At 41.8% G+C, this 19,680-nt stretch overlaps 1 protein-coding gene across 1 annotated transcript; it reads left to right on the top strand.

Annotated features, from left to right (window-relative positions):
* Window positions 1-249: 249 nt before the first annotated feature.
* On the top strand, window positions 250-19,141 carry LOC131227031 (probable polygalacturonase). The gene is made up of 5 exons (XM_058222717.1): window positions 250-919; window positions 12,802-12,922; window positions 13,897-14,145; window positions 16,345-16,498; window positions 18,397-19,141. Exons 1-5 carry the CDS (start codon window positions 500-502, stop codon window positions 18,923-18,925), a joined length of 1,473 nt encoding a protein of 490 aa, XP_058078700.1. The 5' UTR covers window positions 250-499; the 3' UTR covers window positions 18,926-19,141.
* The last annotated feature ends 539 nt before the right edge of the window (window positions 19,142-19,680 follow it).

The following is a 19,680-nucleotide window of genomic DNA, read 5'->3' on the forward strand; positions in this document are numbered from 1 at the left end:
TATGAACGGTTTGGATGGCATATAAACATCATGAACAGCTCCAGGAAGGTTTCAACAGTGGATGTATTCTCCCACTGCTTCATTTTTGTGGCCCACATGAGTTTTGGATTTTCCTTATTTTTTTTAATACTGCTCTATTGTAGTCTTTAAAAACAGATGGACGGAGTGGATTTGTCACGGACACATATGTGGGTCCCACACAGCCCCGGGCACAGGTATATCTATGTGGCCGGGGTCACAAGGACTGATGCCATGTCCTGCTCTCTCTAGCTCGTGTTCTTCTCAAACTAACATTTTCACTTTCCCAAAAAACCCCTCGAAAAAAAGGAAAAGACCTCATTACCCTTCCCAAACGCTCTTGGCAGCCTCGTCCTCCCAAATCGCTCTTTTCTCCATCTTCCGATTATTATAGAAATCGCCGATTCCTGTAGGAAAAAAAAAAAAGGAAAATCCCCTATCTTATTCCCGCGTTTTCTCTTGCAACTCCTGCCGTCTGATCATGGTAGTCCGCCACCACCGTCCAGATCCCAGGGGGTGGGTCCCGACCTTCCTCTCATCCTACCGCACCATCCTCACGGTTCTCTGGACCGCCGGATTCGCCCTGATCTACATCTGGCAGACTGCCATCGTCGGTGGTGGCCGCAGCGGGCTGCTGGCCTTCCATAAGCGGGCCCCACCGAGGCCTTGCCCGCTGCTGCGGCCGGTTGCATTCAACCTGACTGACTTTGGCGGGGTCGGTGATGGGGTGACGCTGAACACTGCAGCATTTGAGCGGGCCATTGCTGCAATCGCGAGGCTGGGGAGGAAGGGCGGCGGGCAGCTCAACGTGCAGGCCGGCGTCTACCTCACGGCGCCTTTCAATCTGACCAGCCACATGACACTGTTCCTCGCAGAGGATGCTGTTATACTCGGGATCGAGGTCGGTTTTTTGTTTGTCAATTCATCTGTGTTTGGATGCGCAATTGACTTAAATTGCGATAAATTGTGATTAAACAAGTAGTATAGAAGTGAAATGTCACAATAGCTTGAATTGCAATAATTGCAATTCAACAAGCAGTATAGAAGTGATTTGCCACTGTAACTTTGCAATTAGACAGTTTGACGCAGGGGAGGACGTGAGGTCGAGCACCGTCTTCCTCAAGAGGATAACTATTCCGAATCCACGGAACTTCTCTGGACTCCTCACAGAGACTTCTCGAATCCACGAGGAAAGAAAGAAGAAAATAGAAATAAATTCTAATAAATTCGAAATTGATTGATGAATTATTAAAAACGAGTTCACAACCCTTTAAATAAGGGTATCAAGCAATGGGAAAGAAATCATAATCAAACTACAACTCAAACTCCTAGAATCCGCGACTTACTATTTATAGACGGTCGTGATGTCTACTAGTGCGCAAGGTTTTCGGCCAAAAAAAGTAAGTGTCCTATTTGGCTTCACCAAACCGTTCCCCTAATTATTCTAAGCTCTTTTCACGTAAAGCCCAACGGATGAAGAGTTATAATCAAACTAAAACTTACTATTTATAGTAAAAATGAAATTAAAACAGGGAAACGACCGTCAATCAAGGGGTTTTTCGCAATTCCGGGCTGCGCAACCCGGCGTAGCGGGGTTGGTTGGCTAAAGTAGCTCGTTCTACCCCAAAATCATATATTTTACATCAGCTAACTCATTCCGGATTGCGAGATATGCCCGATCTAAGGTCCGATGGTCCGGATCACTTCTGTCGTCGACCGGGCCTTTTCTGATCCATCTTGGCCATGAAACTGTCCGCGACCCGCTCCATCACAGTTGCTGCTCTCTCATGTGGGCATGTGTCTGTTCTCATTAATATGCAGGGAATAGGTGAATGATGCAACCAAATGTCCACACAAGCTGATTGATCTAAGATCTGACCAATCCAACTGTTTCATATTGTCTTGGTTGATGATCTGGTCCAAATCTACGGTCTGATTATCAATTGAATGGGATCAAAGGTCAACTTGCATTGTGGGGCCCATGGGATCAATCCTACTGTCTGCACCAAACATGTCAGAATGACGTGAAATTGGTCCCATTTGATAGGATATTGAATTAGCCCACAAATGAGCCCAAGGTCATGCAATTCCGACACCGTTTGAGGGAGTTGAGTTATGGCCCACTTAGATATTGCACATATGGAGGCGATGGTGTTCAGGGGCATTTTAGTCATTTCCATAAATAGGGCATCTTTCAAGTTCTTGAGTTTTCACCCACACATAGAAGAAGATTTGGAGAGGGGGTTTTGATGATCTTTAGCATTCTTCCCTACAAGATTGTTTATTTTCCTTTGATCCATTTGTATTCCCTTTGGGGCTTACATCAGTAGGGCTCACCATAACATGACCTGGAAATTGGGTGAATGCATATGTCAGGTGGGCCACTCCAAATGGAAAGTATGACCAACCAAATGGAAGTGGTTGCAATTGTTCACATCTGTGCAAATATGCATCCGACCTGAAAAGTGGACTGATTTGACTTTTGGGTTCGGTCATTTACATAGTGGCTCCGATCTCTTCCAAATATGCATATCAATTGTCTTGTAATTAGTGTTCTAAACTTTGGAAAGTAATGTCTTGTAGTGTATTGATAGTGCATGGCGATCAAGATATTGTATGTGTTAGGAGCATCTGGTCATTCATTCATCACTATTGTAAATGATAACTTCTTTTTAAAAAAAATAAAATAAAATAAAATTTTTTAACGTCCTTTAAAATCATATCATACATTAAATTGTATGCTTTATCGTGGGAACAAATTTTAATGTCATTTATAAAAAAGAACAAATTTCATATGCAAGTTGAATAACACATGGAGGTTAAGAGAGTTGGGTTGCGCAAGGAGATAATTACAATTTTAGTTTGTATGCACCCTGCTGGTCCCAAGCCCGGATAAAGAGGTGGGCCGCGCCAGGTTGGTAGCCAGTGTGAAACTTTTGCCAACCTGATGCAAAAGGGTGCATACAAGCCAACCTGATGCAACCCACCTTTTTATCTGGAGGAACAACATGCAAAGGGTGCATACAAGCTGCAACTTGAAGGAACGATTATTACAACTTTTGGCAACCTGATGCAAAAGGTTGCATGCAAGCTGCAACTTGAGAGGAATGATCACTGCTTTCGGAATATGAGCTGCTCTCCTTTAAGGGTTATCAGTAGGGTTAATCAATGTATTAAGGAGTGGGCACCTTAATTGGCCAGTTGCATTTTTCTTTTTCTTTTTTCTTTTTGCCTTTTGCCTTTTGGGCTTTGAATAAATCTAGCATCTTTCAGAAAAAAAAAAAACTTATTTCAAGGTAGTGTGGAGTGGTGAAACAGGATTTGTGTAGCTGACCCCAACTAGTTGGGATGAGGCTTGGATGACGACGATGACATTATGTAGGATAGAAGGAAAGTATTAAAAGGCTTTTTGTGTGTGCGCGCGCACATGCCTAGCGAAGGGCATGGGAGAGGAGAAGTTTATCTATTATTGCACAAAGCATAAGCAAAGCGGCAATGGATTTGGGTGCCGGTGCAGGGAAGTGTCTGTTTCAAAATGTTAGCAAGAATAATGCTAGAAAGCAGGAGTGATATCCTGAATCCGAGACGTGATTTGAAGTGGGACCGTTACCTGGTTAGAAGGAATGTGCAATTGATCCTTAAGTTCACATGGCATATGATGTGGGTGATAATGAACACACACTTTAGAAAGAGATAGCCAGTTTGTAGTTGTTGAGGCATGACCATACAAAAGGTGTTTCAAGTATGCCCTGAATTGGTTTCGGTTGCCAACAGATTTGAAGCCTTTGTTTTGGCAATTGTGCCAGTGAAGTCGATCATTATTTAGACCTGTGGACCTCTGCTGATAACCCTTCATACCCATGGGACCTGATATTGGGAGCCAGGATTTTGAGGTGGGGTTTTGACATAGCCATGTCTTCAATCCTTGTCAAGTTTGGAATTGCTTGGATCATGCACAGATCGATGTTGGGTTTCCTGTTCTCATGGCATGACTCGGGTAAAGGAAGGGACTTTCAAGCTATATGGCGATTGGCAGTCCTAGCTATTCTTTGGGAAATCTGGAAGGAAAGGAACAATCAGACCTTCAAAAACTCTACTCCCTGCTCCAGAATCGAAGGGCATGGGAGAGGTGAAGGAAAGTATTAAAAGGCTTTTTGTGTGTGCGCGCGCACATGCCTAGCGAAGGGCATGGGAGAGGAGAAGTTTATCTATTATTGCACAAAGCATGAAGCAAAGCGGCAATGGATTTGGGTGCCGGTGCAGGGAAGTGTCTGTTTCAAAATGTTAGCAAGAATAATGCTAGAAAGCAGGAGTGATATCCTGAATCCGAGACGTGATTTGAAGTGGGACCGTTACCTGGTTAGAAGGAATGTGCAATTGATCCTTAAGTTCACATGGCATATGATGTGGGTGATAATGAACACACACTTTAGAAAGAGATAGCCAGTTTGTAGTTGTTGAGGCATGACCATACAAAAGGTGTTTCAAGTATGCCCTGAATTGGTTTCGGTTGCCAACAGATTTGAAGCCTTTGTTTTGGCAATTGTGCCAGTGAAGTCGATCATTATTTAGACCTGTGGACCTCTGCTGATAACCCTTCATACCCATGGGACCTGATATTGGGAGCCAGGATTTTGAGGTGGGGTTTTGACATAGCCATGTCTTCAATCCTTGTCAAGTTTGGAATTGCTTGGATCATGCACAGATCGATGTTGGGTTTCCTGTTCTCATGGCATGACTCGGGTAAAGGAAGGGACTTTCAAGCTATATGGCGATTGGCAGTCCTAGCTATTCTTTGGGAAATCTGGAAGGAAAGGAACAATCAGACCTTCAAAAACTCTACTCCCTGCTCCAGAATCGAAGGGCATGGGAGAGGAGAAGGAAAGTATTAAAAGGCTTTTTGTGTGTGCGCGCGCACATGCCTAGCGAAGGGCATGGGAGAGGAGAAGTTTATCTATTATTGCACAAAGCATGAAGCAAAGCGGCAATGGATTTGGGTGCCGGTGCAGGGAAGAGTCTGTTTCAAAATGTTAGCAAGAATAATGCTAGAAAGCAGGAGTGATATCCTGAATCCGAGACGTGATTTGAAGTGGGACCGTTACCTGGTTAGAAGGAATGTGCAATTGATCCTTAAGTTCACATGGCATATGATGTGGGTGATAATGAACACACACTTTAGAAAGAGATAGCCAGTTTGTAGTTGTTGAGGCATGACCATACAAAAGGTGTTTCAAGTATGCCCTGAATTGGTTTCGGTTGCCAACAGATTTGAAGCCTTTGTTTTGGCAATTGTGCCAGTGAAGTCGATCATTATTTAGACCTGTGGACCTCTGCTGATAACCCTTCATACCCATGGGACCTGATATTGGGAGCCAGGATTTTGAGGTGGGGTTTTGACATAGCCATGTCTTCAATCCTTGTCAAGTTTGGAATTGCTTGGATCATGCACAGATCGATGTTGGGTTTCCTGTTCTCATGGCATGACTTGGGTAAAGGAAGGGACTTTCAAGCTATATGGCGATTGGCAGTCCTAGCTATTCTTTGGGAAATCTGGAAGGAAAGGAACAATCAGACCTTCAAAAACTCTACTCCCTGCTCCAGAATCGATGGGTTAAGTGTTCAGGATATTAGAGAGTGGGCTTCCTCCCTCAGCCTTGATGATAGCTTAATGATCTCTTGTTTGCTGGACTAAGTGAGGCTCTCTCTCTTCTTTCGCTTCTCTCAAGTTGTATGGCTCTAGTATTGTTCTTTCTTTTCTGGTTGTGTTTCTTCAGCAGCTTCAAGTTGTATAGTTCCCTTTTGTTTTTGTTTGGGTTTTGTTTTGTTTCTTTCTTTTGGGCTGTGTTTGGCTCCCTTTAATATATTCGATCTTAAATTAAAAAAATAAAAAATAAAATCCCAGTCATGGCTGTCATGCTCAGGATTATTAAATTTTCATTTTTTTTTTCCCGGTGAGGTGGTGTTCCGAGGGGTTTCTTCTCTACTTAAAGAGTGTCAATGACCTATTTCACCATGCCAAGGAAACTTGTAGCGTCTTGTATAGGCTTCGGCTTTCGAGTATTCTTTGGAAATCCTAGGGTATCCTAGATTGCAATGCAAAGACTTCGCTTGGCAGGCAATGAATTCAAATTCTTATTTTTGCCCTTTTGGAGCACTGATGGGGGACACTGGCTCCTGATTTTTGGATCTAGCTTTGATGTGGTAGCTCCCCATTTGTCCGAGATGGCACTCTGCAGTCGATTTGGCATCATTTGATTTTTCCAAGGGAGGTGGTTCCTGAGTTGTTTGAGTTTATAGCTTGTTGATCAACTTGGCATTATCTGATTTTTAGAAGTTTAACCAATCTCTTCCACTGATTGCCCATATAAGGAGGAGCCATCAGACTATCCCTGAGATTACCTTCTAGCTTTTCTATGTCCACCACTCTTCCCTTTAGTTTTCTCAGGCCTCTAGTCATCTGCTGATGTGCCCGGTCCAACTTCCGTCCTTCCAATAGTGACCCTTTTTCTTTTGCTTTTATGCTTTCAGTTGGTCGAAGAAAGCCTCCATCCTTGTGGCTGTCAGTGTTTTAAGTATTGGCAATATCGGCTGATATATCCCACTCTATATCTTGTATCCCACCTATGTGATGTGAAATGCACAAGTAGTGAGATACATCCCACATGTTCAATCTGGTGCGCATTTTCAAATTTTGATCCTTTTTTTTTATTCTATAAATCATGTTAAATCAGTGTCAAATTGTTACAAATCCATGATTTTTTGTATTTTGTATGAAAATTCCTGAATTGGGAGCTTCGATTTCAAGATTTGGATGAGATGGGCCGAGTCACCGAAAATTGAAAAATAAAATAAAATTCAATTTCTCGCAAATCGGTCGTGATCTGTGTCCAAACATAAAATCAAACATTTATGTAACCTGATCTAGTGATTCTTCTTTTGCTTTTGAATGAATTGCTTGTGTTTCCACACCTCTTCCTACATTTATAAATTATATGAATAGACTTTGAATATACTTGCATCAATTTAGTTAGACAACACATAGATTAAGACCCTATAAAAAGAAACATATTATGTGCACTTGTTTTTTGTAATGTTTTGATTTATGAGTGTGTATTGATGTCTTTTTTTTTTTAAAACAATTATTGAAGTTTCATTGAAAAATTCGACCAATTTCCCAATGTTTCACCATGTTTCCAACAACAACAATACATTACGAATTTTGGATGAAGAAGAAATTAAGAATTTTGCGAAGCTCTTCGGTTGCTCCTCAGCTTCTTTCCCAACAACTTTTGTAGGTCTCCCCCTTTGTTTAGGCCCGCCCCCAAAGGACTTATGGAATAAAATTATTGTGAGGTTCGAGAAGTACCTCATAAGATGGAAATGTCGATACCTATCCTTTGGAGGCCGTCTTACTCTTATTAAGGCAACCCTCTCTAATTTGCCTCTATACTTTATGTCCTTATATAGATGCCCACCCTCGGTGTTGGTAGGAATCGAAAAGCTAAGACGGGACTTTCTATTGTTTGGAAGTGAGGATAAGAAGAAATTTCATCTTGTTAATTGGAAAGAGGTTTGCAAGCATCATCAAGAAGGCGGAGCAGGGGTAAAAGATCTAAAAAAACATGAATAGGGCTCTCTTGGGCAAATGGATATGGAGATTAGGGACAAAAGGAAAGAGCCTCTGGAATATCCTAATCAAAAGCAAATATGGTACGACAGAGGATGGTTGGTGGACAAAAAATTCTTGTCTCTACAGGGCTTCACATCAATGGAGGGCAGGGTGTCCTGTATCCGTTACGATACCGCCGTATCGGCCGATGCGTAATGGTAACGGCCGACACCGTTATGCGATATGGGGTCGAAACAGGCACACCCCCGATTCTGTGACCCTAATGGCCCCGTAACGACTGTTATGGGCCTAAAAAAAATAGGGGGGAAAAAAAAAACCTTTTTTATTTTTTCCTTTCTTTTCTTCTTCTTCTTCTTCCTCTTCTTCTTCTTCTTCTTCTTCTTCTTCTTCTCTCTCTCTCTCTCTCTCTCTCTCTCTCTCTCTCTCTCTCTCTCTCCCCCTCTTCTTTCCCTCTTTTTCTTTTCGGTTTCCCTCTCTCTCCCTTCTTTTTCATTTGGTATCGGAAGAAGAAATCGGAAGCAGATTGGCTGGTGTACTACACACCAACTATATAGCTGCTGTAGGTACGTGTCATGCTAAGACGAGCGCTGACACTCCTCGAGCTCCGAGTTGTACGAACGGTTCAAAGGAGATCAAAGTTACATGGGCTCCATAGTGATGTATTTATTATATCTACACCGTTCATCTATTTTTAGAGATCATTTTAGAGCATTACCCAAAAAATGAATCATATCCAAAGATCGTCTGGACCACACCAAAAATAGTAGCAGAGATAATGATTTTCACCGTTAAACAATTCGTAGGCCCCACCATAACGTTTATTTTCCATCCAATCTGTTCATAAGGTCAAAAAGACCTGAATGAAGAGGAAAAACAAATTTCATATTGATCCAAAACTTCTGTGATCCCAAAAAGGGTTTCAATGGTAGACGTTCAATCCCCCACTGCTTTTTGCAGTGTGGTCCACTTGATAATTAGATCTGTATTATTTTTCATGTCAAGCCTTAAGACGAGCTCGTCAAATGAATGGACGGTTTAGATGTAACACATACCTCATGATCAGACCCACAGGACTTGCTGACGTCAATACAACAGCTATATAGTTGGTGTGAGGTACACCAGCCAATCCGCTTCCAAAGAAATCGGACTGCGTACGAGTTACGCAGCACGCTTTTATCATACAAGTTAATAAAAGGTCCACGTGCCGCGTGGGCCCCACCATGATGTATGTATTTTATCCATGTCGTCCATCCATTTTGCCACATCATTTTAGGTCATGATCCAAAAAATTAGTAAGATCCAAATCTCAGGTGGACCACACCATAGGAAACAATGGTTATAGAATGCTCACTATTAAAATTTTCTTAGGGTTCACTGTAATGTTTATTTTCCATCTAACCTATTAATTGGGTCACACTGACGTGGATGAAGGGAAAACACACATGTCAACTTGATCTAAAACTTTTGTAGCCCCCAATAAATTTTTAATGGTGGACATTTAATTATTGTTGTTTCTTATGGTGCGGTCCACCTGAGCTTTGGATATGCCTCATTTTTGGGCTCATGCCCTAAAATTATTTGGCAAAATGGGTGCACGGTGTGGATATAACACATTCATCACGGGTGGGGCCCAAAAAGCTTTGACACTCGTGTGCTACACTTCACAATCCGAGTCCCGCCTAATTCAGGCCCTTAAAAAATTGTACACGAGACATGTATTAACTTAAAATTTACCAATTAAATTATGGATTGTAATTGCTAACTCACAATGCCAAAATCAATTTGTTTGAATAGTTTTAATTGTTAATTTGTGGACGCTTATTTTTTAAAATAGGGCCTTTTGATTTTTTTTCATGATTCATTATCCAATAAATGTCCACCAATTCATAAGTGGGATAATGCCAATAAATTGCATGAATTTGAGGCTGATTTGGGGCATGGATTGGTCCTCCAAGTCAGCCCCAAATTGGCAAAGTCATCTACCTGAATTTAATTTCATTTTTTAAAGAACTATTGGGAGAAATGATATCAAATTGTTAAGTATATAAATTAGATATTTAGAAAATTAAATATATGAATTTTGTAGTCAAATTCAGGTTATCTGGTTCATAAATTCATCAGACAGTCCGATACAACTTCTCACCAAAGAGTGGACCGTTACACCACCATAAACATGTTCCAATTCATAAATGAATGCATATTTGGAATGCTTAGAATATTCGGGATTTAATACATATTTTTTTGGTATAATAAAAATAAAAATTTGTACCGTTACGGGCCGTTACGCCCCCGTATCGCCGTTACACCCCCGTATCCGTATCGGTATCGGAGGGCACCGTTACACCAACCGATACCGATAAAGGATATCTTGATGGAGGGGCATTCTTCATATGAAAAGGGAAGTTCTCAAAGGTATTGGTTTTGAGCTCGGTAAGGGAGATAAAATTCGGTTTTGGGAAAATTTATGGGTGGGGGATGTGCCCCTGAAAATGGGCTTTCCGAATATCTTCCTTCTAGCTTCAAACAAAACTGTTGTTATTGTTGATTGCTATGAGGTCACTGCTAGAAAGTTAGTTTGGAATGTGGAGTGTAGAAGACATCTCCAAGATTGGGAGATTAGTGAATGTGTGGAGCTGCTACTTTGCATTTAGAGATCAATGCCAAATTATTGCAGGGGCATTTTCACACCGGGCTTGAGTGGGGTCGCCTGTGGGATGCAGGGGCACACTCGGGGTGGGCGGGGCCCACGGGGGAGGTCTCGTGTTCGAGACTCCTCATCGGAGGTGATTAATGCGCATTTCACACTGGGCTCTAGTGGGGTAGCCTGTGGGATGCAGGGACAAACTCGAGGTGGGCGGCCCATGTGAGGTGGTACGCATATGATTTGGGGCCCACGAGAGGGGTTCCTAACCCATGAGATGTGGGGCCTGGGCTATGAGATAAAGGGATTAATTCGTCATGCTCTAATAGTTCGAGCTTTTGGAGCAATTGGTTAATTGTCCTGCGTCACAAATCCCTTAAGTGTTGACAATCTTATTTGGAGACTGGATAAGTCCAGTAAATTCTCAATGAAATCGCTATACAATCTGCTCTATAACAAGTCAGTAGTCAAGGAAGATCAAAAGTCAAGCTTCATTTGGAAATATCTGGTCCCCCTAAAGATTTCCTCTTTTGGCTGGGTGGTTGGTAAAAAGAAAATCCTAGCGATCGATAACTTGAGAAAAAAGGAAATGCTTTTAGTCAATATCTGCTTATGTTGTATGAAGAATGAAGAGATGGTTGATCATATTCTCATTCTTTGTCCCTTCATTGGTAAGATATGGTCAGAGTTTTTCTCCTGCTTCAATATCAGTTGGTGTCTAGCTGGTTCGGTAGATACCCCCTTCTCAGCCTGACATGGGGTCTGCTTTGGTAAGATTAGAACAAGAATTTGGAGAATGGCTATTTTGGCAATCTGGTGGGCTGTGTGGGAAGAAAGAAATGGGGGATGTTTCAAGGATATTTCGAACTCCGCAGATATAGTTGCGTCTGAGGCTAAGTGTCTTCTTACAGAATGGGCTGTTAATGTAGCATCCTTAAAGCATTATGATTTTCGTTTTCTAGGAGGTTAACCGAGTTTGCTTTCTCAGCAGACTCCTCCTCTTTTGTATTTTGTTTCTTCCTTTAATATACAATCTGTTATCTTTCAAAAAAAAAAAAACAATACATTACATTACAACCGATATATCCCATGCGATAACCAATACATATCCATTGGGACCAATACATATCCATATCCCAAGCGTGCGATACTTAACGCGATACCAATATTTCGAACACTGGTGGCCGTCATGGTTGGTTTAGCTCTGGTGGCAAAATGGTAGTTCTATCATCTGATGAAAAAGTTTGACTTACCTGTATGATGTTTTCTTTCAATTAATAAAGTGTGTTTGAAGTTTTATTCAGTTTTGCACCGTCATTTCTAGTTCTACCATGAGACCAATAGCCCACTACTCGTAGGACTAGAATCTGCACATCTGCACAATTCCAGCGCGAGAATAATTTTCAAGGGTAAACCATACTTATTAAATTGACTTTTCCTAGTTGTTAGGACGGAGTATCGAGTATGCAATGACTGTAAAGTTATAATACATGAACCTCTGATCATGTAATGTAGGCTGATGGTAGTTGATATGTGCTTTTAGAGCTAGAGGAGAGGAGGCATGTGTACAAGTTGCCAAGCATGGGAAAGATTGGTGCTATTAAAAAAGAAAGTGACAGAAGAAGGCAAGTTGGAATTTAGAAGTGGAGGTTAAGGGGCACTTGGATGGAGATAGCCACTTGTATATAACAATGGCAAAATAATAAGTGCTTTGTGAATCATATTAGCAAAAAAAAAAAAAAAAGAAAGAGAAAAGGTCTAGGCACCTGCATCTTGGTGTTTTGGGTACATTATGATAGCTATCCTCAAATATAAGAGAAGATATAATGACAGCCTCCTGCGCTGACCTTTCTACTTCCATTTTATGTAAAAATTTTGCACAGAGGAATTATATTATCCTCTGCTTGAGGACATATCTATATGATCCTTGTTCCCTGAGTTCATATAAAAGGGGCACACTTTTTGATGATCAACACTGTCGAGCTGATGCTGCCCATCCTGAATGGTACATGCTCCAAAATCCCCCACGTGGAACAATCTCAACCCCTTTGATGGGAGCCCGAGAAAAAGGCACTGTAACTGTTCATGTTCAACAGAGAAATCCAATAATTGAAGGGCTCTGGTCTGCCAATTCGGGATATCTTTTCTGGACATGGTCCATTTACAGTGGGCCAATCAAATCAATGGTTTGGATTAAGTTATAAACCAATGATGGGCCCCACTTGTAAGGTGTTAGTGCATTTGGACCTTATAATTCCTCTTTTCTGATGGTTGCTTTTGCAATGAAAATGTAGACTTCAGTATGGAAAGATAGTGATTTGATTTATCAAAGTTTAAATGCACAACATATGATATATATATATATATAAATTCCCAGTTGGGTTTCTGTCGATAGTTTGATTGGACTGGAATTTTTTATGAAGTTAAATGCATTGATCCGCCTGAATTAGCACAGTTCCTTAGAACATTATGTGATCTGGAAAATATGTTCTTATAATGTTATACTCAACAGGATGAGAAGTACTGGCCGCTGATGCCTCCATTGCCGTCATATGGATATGGGAGGGAGCATCCTGGCCCTCGATATGGGAGTCTCATCCATGGTCAAAATCTAAATGATGTTGTTATAACAGGTTGGATGCATTGCCTTTGTTGTTTCTCCTTTCACCAATCCATCTCTCTGAAATTCAAGTTCTATAATAGGTGTTTTTTTCCCCTTTGCGAACGACATGCATTGCTCGAGAAGTGCGCTGAATTTGAATCGAACCTCTTAAATTGTCTCATTGTTTCCGACATAGTTTTATGACCCAATGCTCCTGAACATTGCAAAAGACACTGTTTGCAAATGGGCCCATCTGCAAGTTCATATTATTAGTGGTCGCTGATGAATGTTTTCTTGCATTGATTGGCTGCAGATAGGATTCTGCATGCTGCTGATGAATGGTTTGGCTGACCTGATGAGTAGTCAGCATGATTTTTGGGCCAGATCACGTTCATAGTGGACTTCACAAGCTGATGTATGGCCCAGATCTGGAACACGTGCCACATTGGCATGTGCACAGTGAAGAAAACCCTAAATTCTCTTTGCTTGAATCTCCTGGGCATCTTTCCCCGTTACTGTTGCTTCATGCCCAGGTCTTGCATGTGGATCTTCATAGGCTGTGCTGTCCCCATGACTCAAATGGAATGATTTCTTTAGAGAAATGATAAGGCAATTCACACAGAATAGAAGAGGCGATTGCTGTGATTCACAGTACACATGTCCGCATGTCATGCTTGTGTGTGACTGGTTCATTCATCAGAAGAGGCTACCATGAACATGCCGTGGCCCTAATATAAGGCTGATCCACCCATCAGGTGGGACACTTGTATGAAAAAGTGGATGGTTTGGTCGTTTGATGACCAATGGTGTATACTTCTAAGTGTGAATGTGTAGCTCTTATTTTTCGACTGGGCATGATCATGGTGGCTCCCACCTGATGGGTGGCGTTGGTACACTTTCCACTAATTGGCTCTGCAATCTCTCCTCATGCGGATCTCTCATTTTTTAAGCAATGCTGGGTAACCATGCTTACCAGCATATCTTACTTTGTCTTGACTGAAACAGGATACAACGGTACTATAGATGGACAAGGTCAAGCATGGTGGAGAAAGCACCGGCAAAGAGTTCTAAAACACACTAGGGGCCCACTTGTGCAGATCATGTGGTCAAGCAATATCCACATCTCCAACATAACTCTGCGCAATTCTCCTTTTTGGACGCTCCATCCCTTTGACTGCAAGAACATAATGGTCTCACACGTTACCATCTTGGCCCCGCTGAATGATGCTCCAAACACTGATGGAATAGATCCCGGTAACCATGCATGCCTGTCTTTATTACCTTTTCCTTTTGCTGTTTTGAATTGATTCATGTTTTCAAGAATTTAAATCCAAAGTTGGTCTTTTGGTTTTTGTTTCACTCCTCTCAAGTCGAAGAAAAACTCCCAATATTTGTGGGAGATCAGCTGAATTTATCGTGAACTCAATTACTTGGTTTTATGTTGGGTATGTCTCGTCCCTTCTGTAACAGTACATCTTCTTGGTGTTTCTTGTTAACGAAATTGTCATTTATCAATAGACAATAGCAGTCAATCGAGTATCGGTTTATAGAGTCATCAACGAGTTTCTAAACATTGGATCAGTTGGAAACTGTTTATCAATAAGGATCCAGTGGTTTAGACCACATATCTGAGTATAACCAGAATGCTTGTATGGCATACAAATCATCCGTCTGCTAGGCCGTATCTCGAAATTCACAACCCACGGATGATTCTAGCCAATGATTGGTGGACATGTGCCCATTGAATGTTTACTGCCTGTTGGAGTTTTGCTTACTATCCGTTCGTTATTCTTGAAATTTCTTCAGTCAGCAGCTAGGATGGTCTGACTGGTGTGAATGGGGAGTACAGCCCATCCGTGGTAGGGGCCTACAGATGAATAGTCAGATCTTGTGCATGTGTGAGATGTATTTGACTTATTTAGTTATGGGTCTGGCACCAGATCCTTTCCAATCATTAGAAGCCATGTATACAGAGTTGGATTTTTTTTTTTTCTAAGACAATTGTATTCAACATACGCAACGGGTTGCATTCATGATTCTTAAGAGGATGTGGCGTGATAGTGGTGCCGTCAGTCAAGTTCAGTCGAGTTGACACTTGACTTTCCCAGGGAGCATTGGTGAGGGAGTTTATGGTTTCACAATGCTACAAGTTGACTTGGGATCAGATGGCGTGGACACCAGTTATCTATAGTAGCCTAGATGATGGTGAAATTGAGTTTTAGGAGGAATGTCTCAACGGATGGAATCTGTTGTTAGTGCATATTAGTACGTGGAGGTGGAATGGTGAGATAGTGTGGGACTTCTTCAGTAAAATCATTCTGTTCTATGGTTCTGGAAGGGGTGAGCAAACTGAACAGGTGCCGATTCCTCTGATCTGGAATTATCCAGGCCCACTCTGGGTGGTGGTCTTTGCCTGGTCCATTGGTAAGTATAGTCTTACCGTCAATCACCTGGTGACTAGGATGATGCCATGATAAATGTTTGTATTCAATGTTTTTGTAGTGAGGTATTGGTTGATCCATTGTTACCCAGATCACCAACTACCCTATTAGGGCTGTAAATGGGTCATTGGACCCGATGGGGTACCTAGACCCAGCCTATTTAGACCCGACCCGTTTGTTAAATGATACGGGTCTGGGTCCAAGAACAGACCCAATTGTTAAACGGGTCTGGATCTGGTTTCTTTTATATTAGGCCTGACCCGAACCTATTCAGTAAATGGGCAGGTCTGGTCTATGTTGCAAGGGACCCATCCAGACCTGGACCCGTCTAGACCCAGTTTTAAACCCGGTAAAAATGCTTGCATACCTTGACAAGTAACATGAGAAGTACAAACCCATTAGACCCGACCCATTTATAAATGGGTCTAGGTGGATCTCCCTCTACTGGACCCAAACCCATTTATATATGGGTCTAATGGGGTTGACTCAGACCTGACCCAAACCCGCCCATTTAATAAAAGGGTCTGGGTCTAAAATTTGGACCCAAACCCATGTAGTAAATGGGCGGGTCTGGTTTTGGCTAAACCCGAACCCGCCCCATACCCCGACCATTTACAGGCCTATCTCTTATGTTTTCCATTCTGAATCATGGAACCCGGATTATGGGTCATTTGGGGTCACTATTTTTAGCAATCTGAAATTGTGTTTCTATACTCTTACTATTGATTAGGTTGTAGTGCAAATTTATATTTATAATGTAGAGATCTATGTTTTAATTTATTCAATAGCATGCACATAATATAACACAATGCGTTATAACGATAATGTTTATTATTTCATATATGAATTGCAATATTTTATTAATTTAAATATAAAACTGTATTGATACACTCTTATGCATTGGTGGATCTCTCTCTCTCTCTCTCTCTCTCTCTCTCTCTCTCTCTCTCCCTCCCTCCCTCCCTCCCTCCCTCTGTTTCCTTGTATTTTACTATTTTCATTGTCCATGCAGATTCATGTGAGAACATGGTGATAGAGGACTGTTATATAAGTGTTGGGGATGATGGAATTGCGATAAAGAGTGGTTGGGATCAGTATGGAATTGCTTATGGCCGGCCGTCTTCTAACATTCATATTCGGAATCTTGTTGTTCAATCTACGGTGAGGTGAGAGATCTTGCAGATCATATTCATGGTACTTGCATGCACGCACCAACTGTGAACAAAGATGACATGCACATGCACACATGGAAGATGATGGGGTGGAACATGTTCACGTATGCATCATGTGAGGGCATCTCTATCATTTGTCGATTGTATTGTGTTCAATCCAAGCTTAAATATTCTATCGACGAACAGATTGTATTGAGGTTGGGATTTTTCTCTCTTGGAGGTTGTGGGGGTATCCTTCATCTAGTGCCGCAGGCATCATCTTTTGATCTGATGGGTCTCAGCATGGCTGGTGGATTCCCTAAAATTCTCCCAGATTTGGAAATCCTGATCCTTTGATTAGTGGCTTACAAATAGACTAAAGTGAAAAAACAACAAGAGTCCACATTCAACAGAAAGAGATCCGGAATCTTGAAGAGTTAGGATCATCCTATCTGGTAGGTTTGGGAGGCATCCTTCATCCAATGTGGGGGGAATCATATCAATGGCCTACATTGTAATGATTTTCAAAACGCGGTGAAAAATAGGAGTTTCTAAAAATCCAGTTTTTAATTTACAGCCCCAGAGAGTGGGAATGACCAAGGTTCTCACTTTTCTATAGGCTCCTCTCCCTTCGGGATAGGATCTATAGATAAGGAAGAATAGGAGGTTTCACGGAGACACTAGTTATGGTACTCTATCACCCTGCAGCCTTCCATATGCCCACTTCATTGGGAGCCTGTGATCCTACCTTATCCCATTTACGCTTATTTAATCCAATCCTTTCACTATCATGGCCCTCCACCATAGATCCAATGCTCACGCAGATCAAGTGGACCCCTAGATCTAAACCATCAGATCATCATCAATTGCAATCAAAATAATTTGAATAGTTAAAAAAGAACTGTAATGATTGAAAGCATTTGTAGAACCTTTTAAAACCATTTGAGCGTTGGGCCCAATGGAAGTGGCAATTGATGAACATCTGATCCTCAAGATTTAATATATGAGTTGCTAGGAAACCAGTGGATACAATGTTGGATCGTGTGAGTCGTAATGGACCTTGAAGGATGCGCCCAGCTAGACCTGCCTTTGTTAGATGCATGATGACTGCACGAAGTGGGGCAAAAGAACCTTGAGCCTGTCACACATCCTCAGCTCTAAGAATTAATCAAACTCAATACATTCTCTTTTTTTATTTTTTAAGATGATCTTCAAGTCAACCATAATCCATGAATGACCAGTCTCTCAGTCCAGCGACTTTCCCTTGATCTACCAATACAAGTATCCAACAAGTCCAAACCAAGATCCTATTCCCATGCCTCACTCACACTCCAATGTGGGGTAGGACAAAGGCACATGGAATCATCCTCATGTCCGATGGTGGAGACCTTGCATCCTGACTCGTGTGTAGTCCCCTTAGTCTAGATGACCACTTACAAAGTAATAATCACAAGTTTGTCCTATAATTTGCTAAGTATGTATGGTACAGCAAGGTACTGTGATCCATGGCCCACAACTCTCTCTTGGTCAATGACCATTGTATACACTCTCAAGTTCCCAAGGACAACCAGAGGATTCCCTTTCCTTTAACTCATGTCATGTACATTTATGATACACCCACATATTAACTATCGCATAATCACATGTCCATTTAGAACCCATGGTCATCATAATCTATGATTAAGATCATCAATATCAATGGATACTATCCAGGTCATCAATGGATAAAGTTCCAATTGATTTTTCAGGGCACAACTCTAACATGTATCATTGGTTCATGTGCCTCACGTCAGTGGAATTGGGAGCCTCAGCAAGCTGTTCGTTTGTTGAGGCACAGGAACTTATAAATCATTCACCTCATGAACGAGTGCATTGTTGCCTTGGTATCTGAATCCCTCGGTTACACCATGCAGTGCTGGGTTATCGATAGGCAGTGAAATGTCTGGCGGTGTCTCGAACATCACAGTGGAGAACCTCCTTGTGTGGGACTCAAAACGTGCAGTGCGGATCAAAACTAGCCCTGGTAGAGGAGGCTACGTCCGGCATATCTCCTTCCGGAACCTGACTTTCAGCAATACGCGTGTGGGAATCATCATCAAGACCGACTACAATGAACACCCTGACGAGGGATATGACCCCAAGATTCTTCCGATCCTTGAGGACATAAGCTTCGATGGGGTCCATGGTAGTGGGGTCCGTGTGCCTGTCCGTATCCACGGCAGTGAGGAGATCCCCGTGAAGAACATTAGCTTCCGTGGCATGTTTGTTGGGATATCGTACAAGAAGAAGCACATATTCCAGTGCTCTCACGTTTATGGGCGGGTGGTCGGGGGAATTTTCCCGGCACCGTGTGACAATCTTGACCGCTACGACGAGCAAGGACAGCTTGTTAAGCGAGGGACATTGGCAAACACGACTGATGTCGATGACGATGATGCTTGAGAATCACCATCCTTCGAAATTGTATTTTTCACGGCTTATGTTTTGGAGCAATGACATCAGGTTGCTTCTATATCAGAGGCTTTCAGGAGGTATGGTGCCTTCCAATTTGAATTCCGGTGCGTCCACTCCCTCTTTTTTGTACATAGAAATTTTATTCAATCGATTATATCTCATGCAATTGTAGAATACACATACAATCGAGATTTGGTTTTCTGCCATCGTTTTCATGTTCCTTCTGTTTCTAGAAAGAGTAATGATCCAAAATAGAAGCTCTTTCATTTGCATTGTAGATGGAAGCCTCCGCATGCATGCTACGAAAACAGCAGATGTGGGCAGGCCTGCCATAAGGATCCAATCCAATGGAAGGGCTTGTGTTTTCTTCTTTCTGACCATGTATCATTTCCCTTTCTAGAAAGAAGTATCATACATTAGGAATATAGGATCTGCGATCTGTGGCAGCATCGTATCCGTTAGTTTTTTTCTTGATTCTGACAAGTGGGGCACATTTTTTTATTTTTTATTTTTGAGAATTAACACAGGAGATTGTATTAAAAAAAGGGGAATAAGAGAACAAAAAGGAAATAGGGAGCCGCAGCTCTGCTGAGATAGCAGAACTGCTAGACAGCTAGAAAATCAAAATGGACCATGCTGCTAACGCAGGGGAAGTGGAGCACATTGTTCAGTGATCTAGACCACTATCCATTGCATCCCACATTAATGGACTATGCTGCTAAAATCTTCCCAACAGGACCATT

Source organism: Magnolia sinica, chromosome 15 (genome assembly GCF_029962835.1).
Source record: "Magnolia sinica isolate HGM2019 chromosome 15, MsV1, whole genome shotgun sequence".
NCBI classification, from domain to species: domain Eukaryota; kingdom Viridiplantae; phylum Streptophyta; class Magnoliopsida; order Magnoliales; family Magnoliaceae; genus Magnolia; species Magnolia sinica.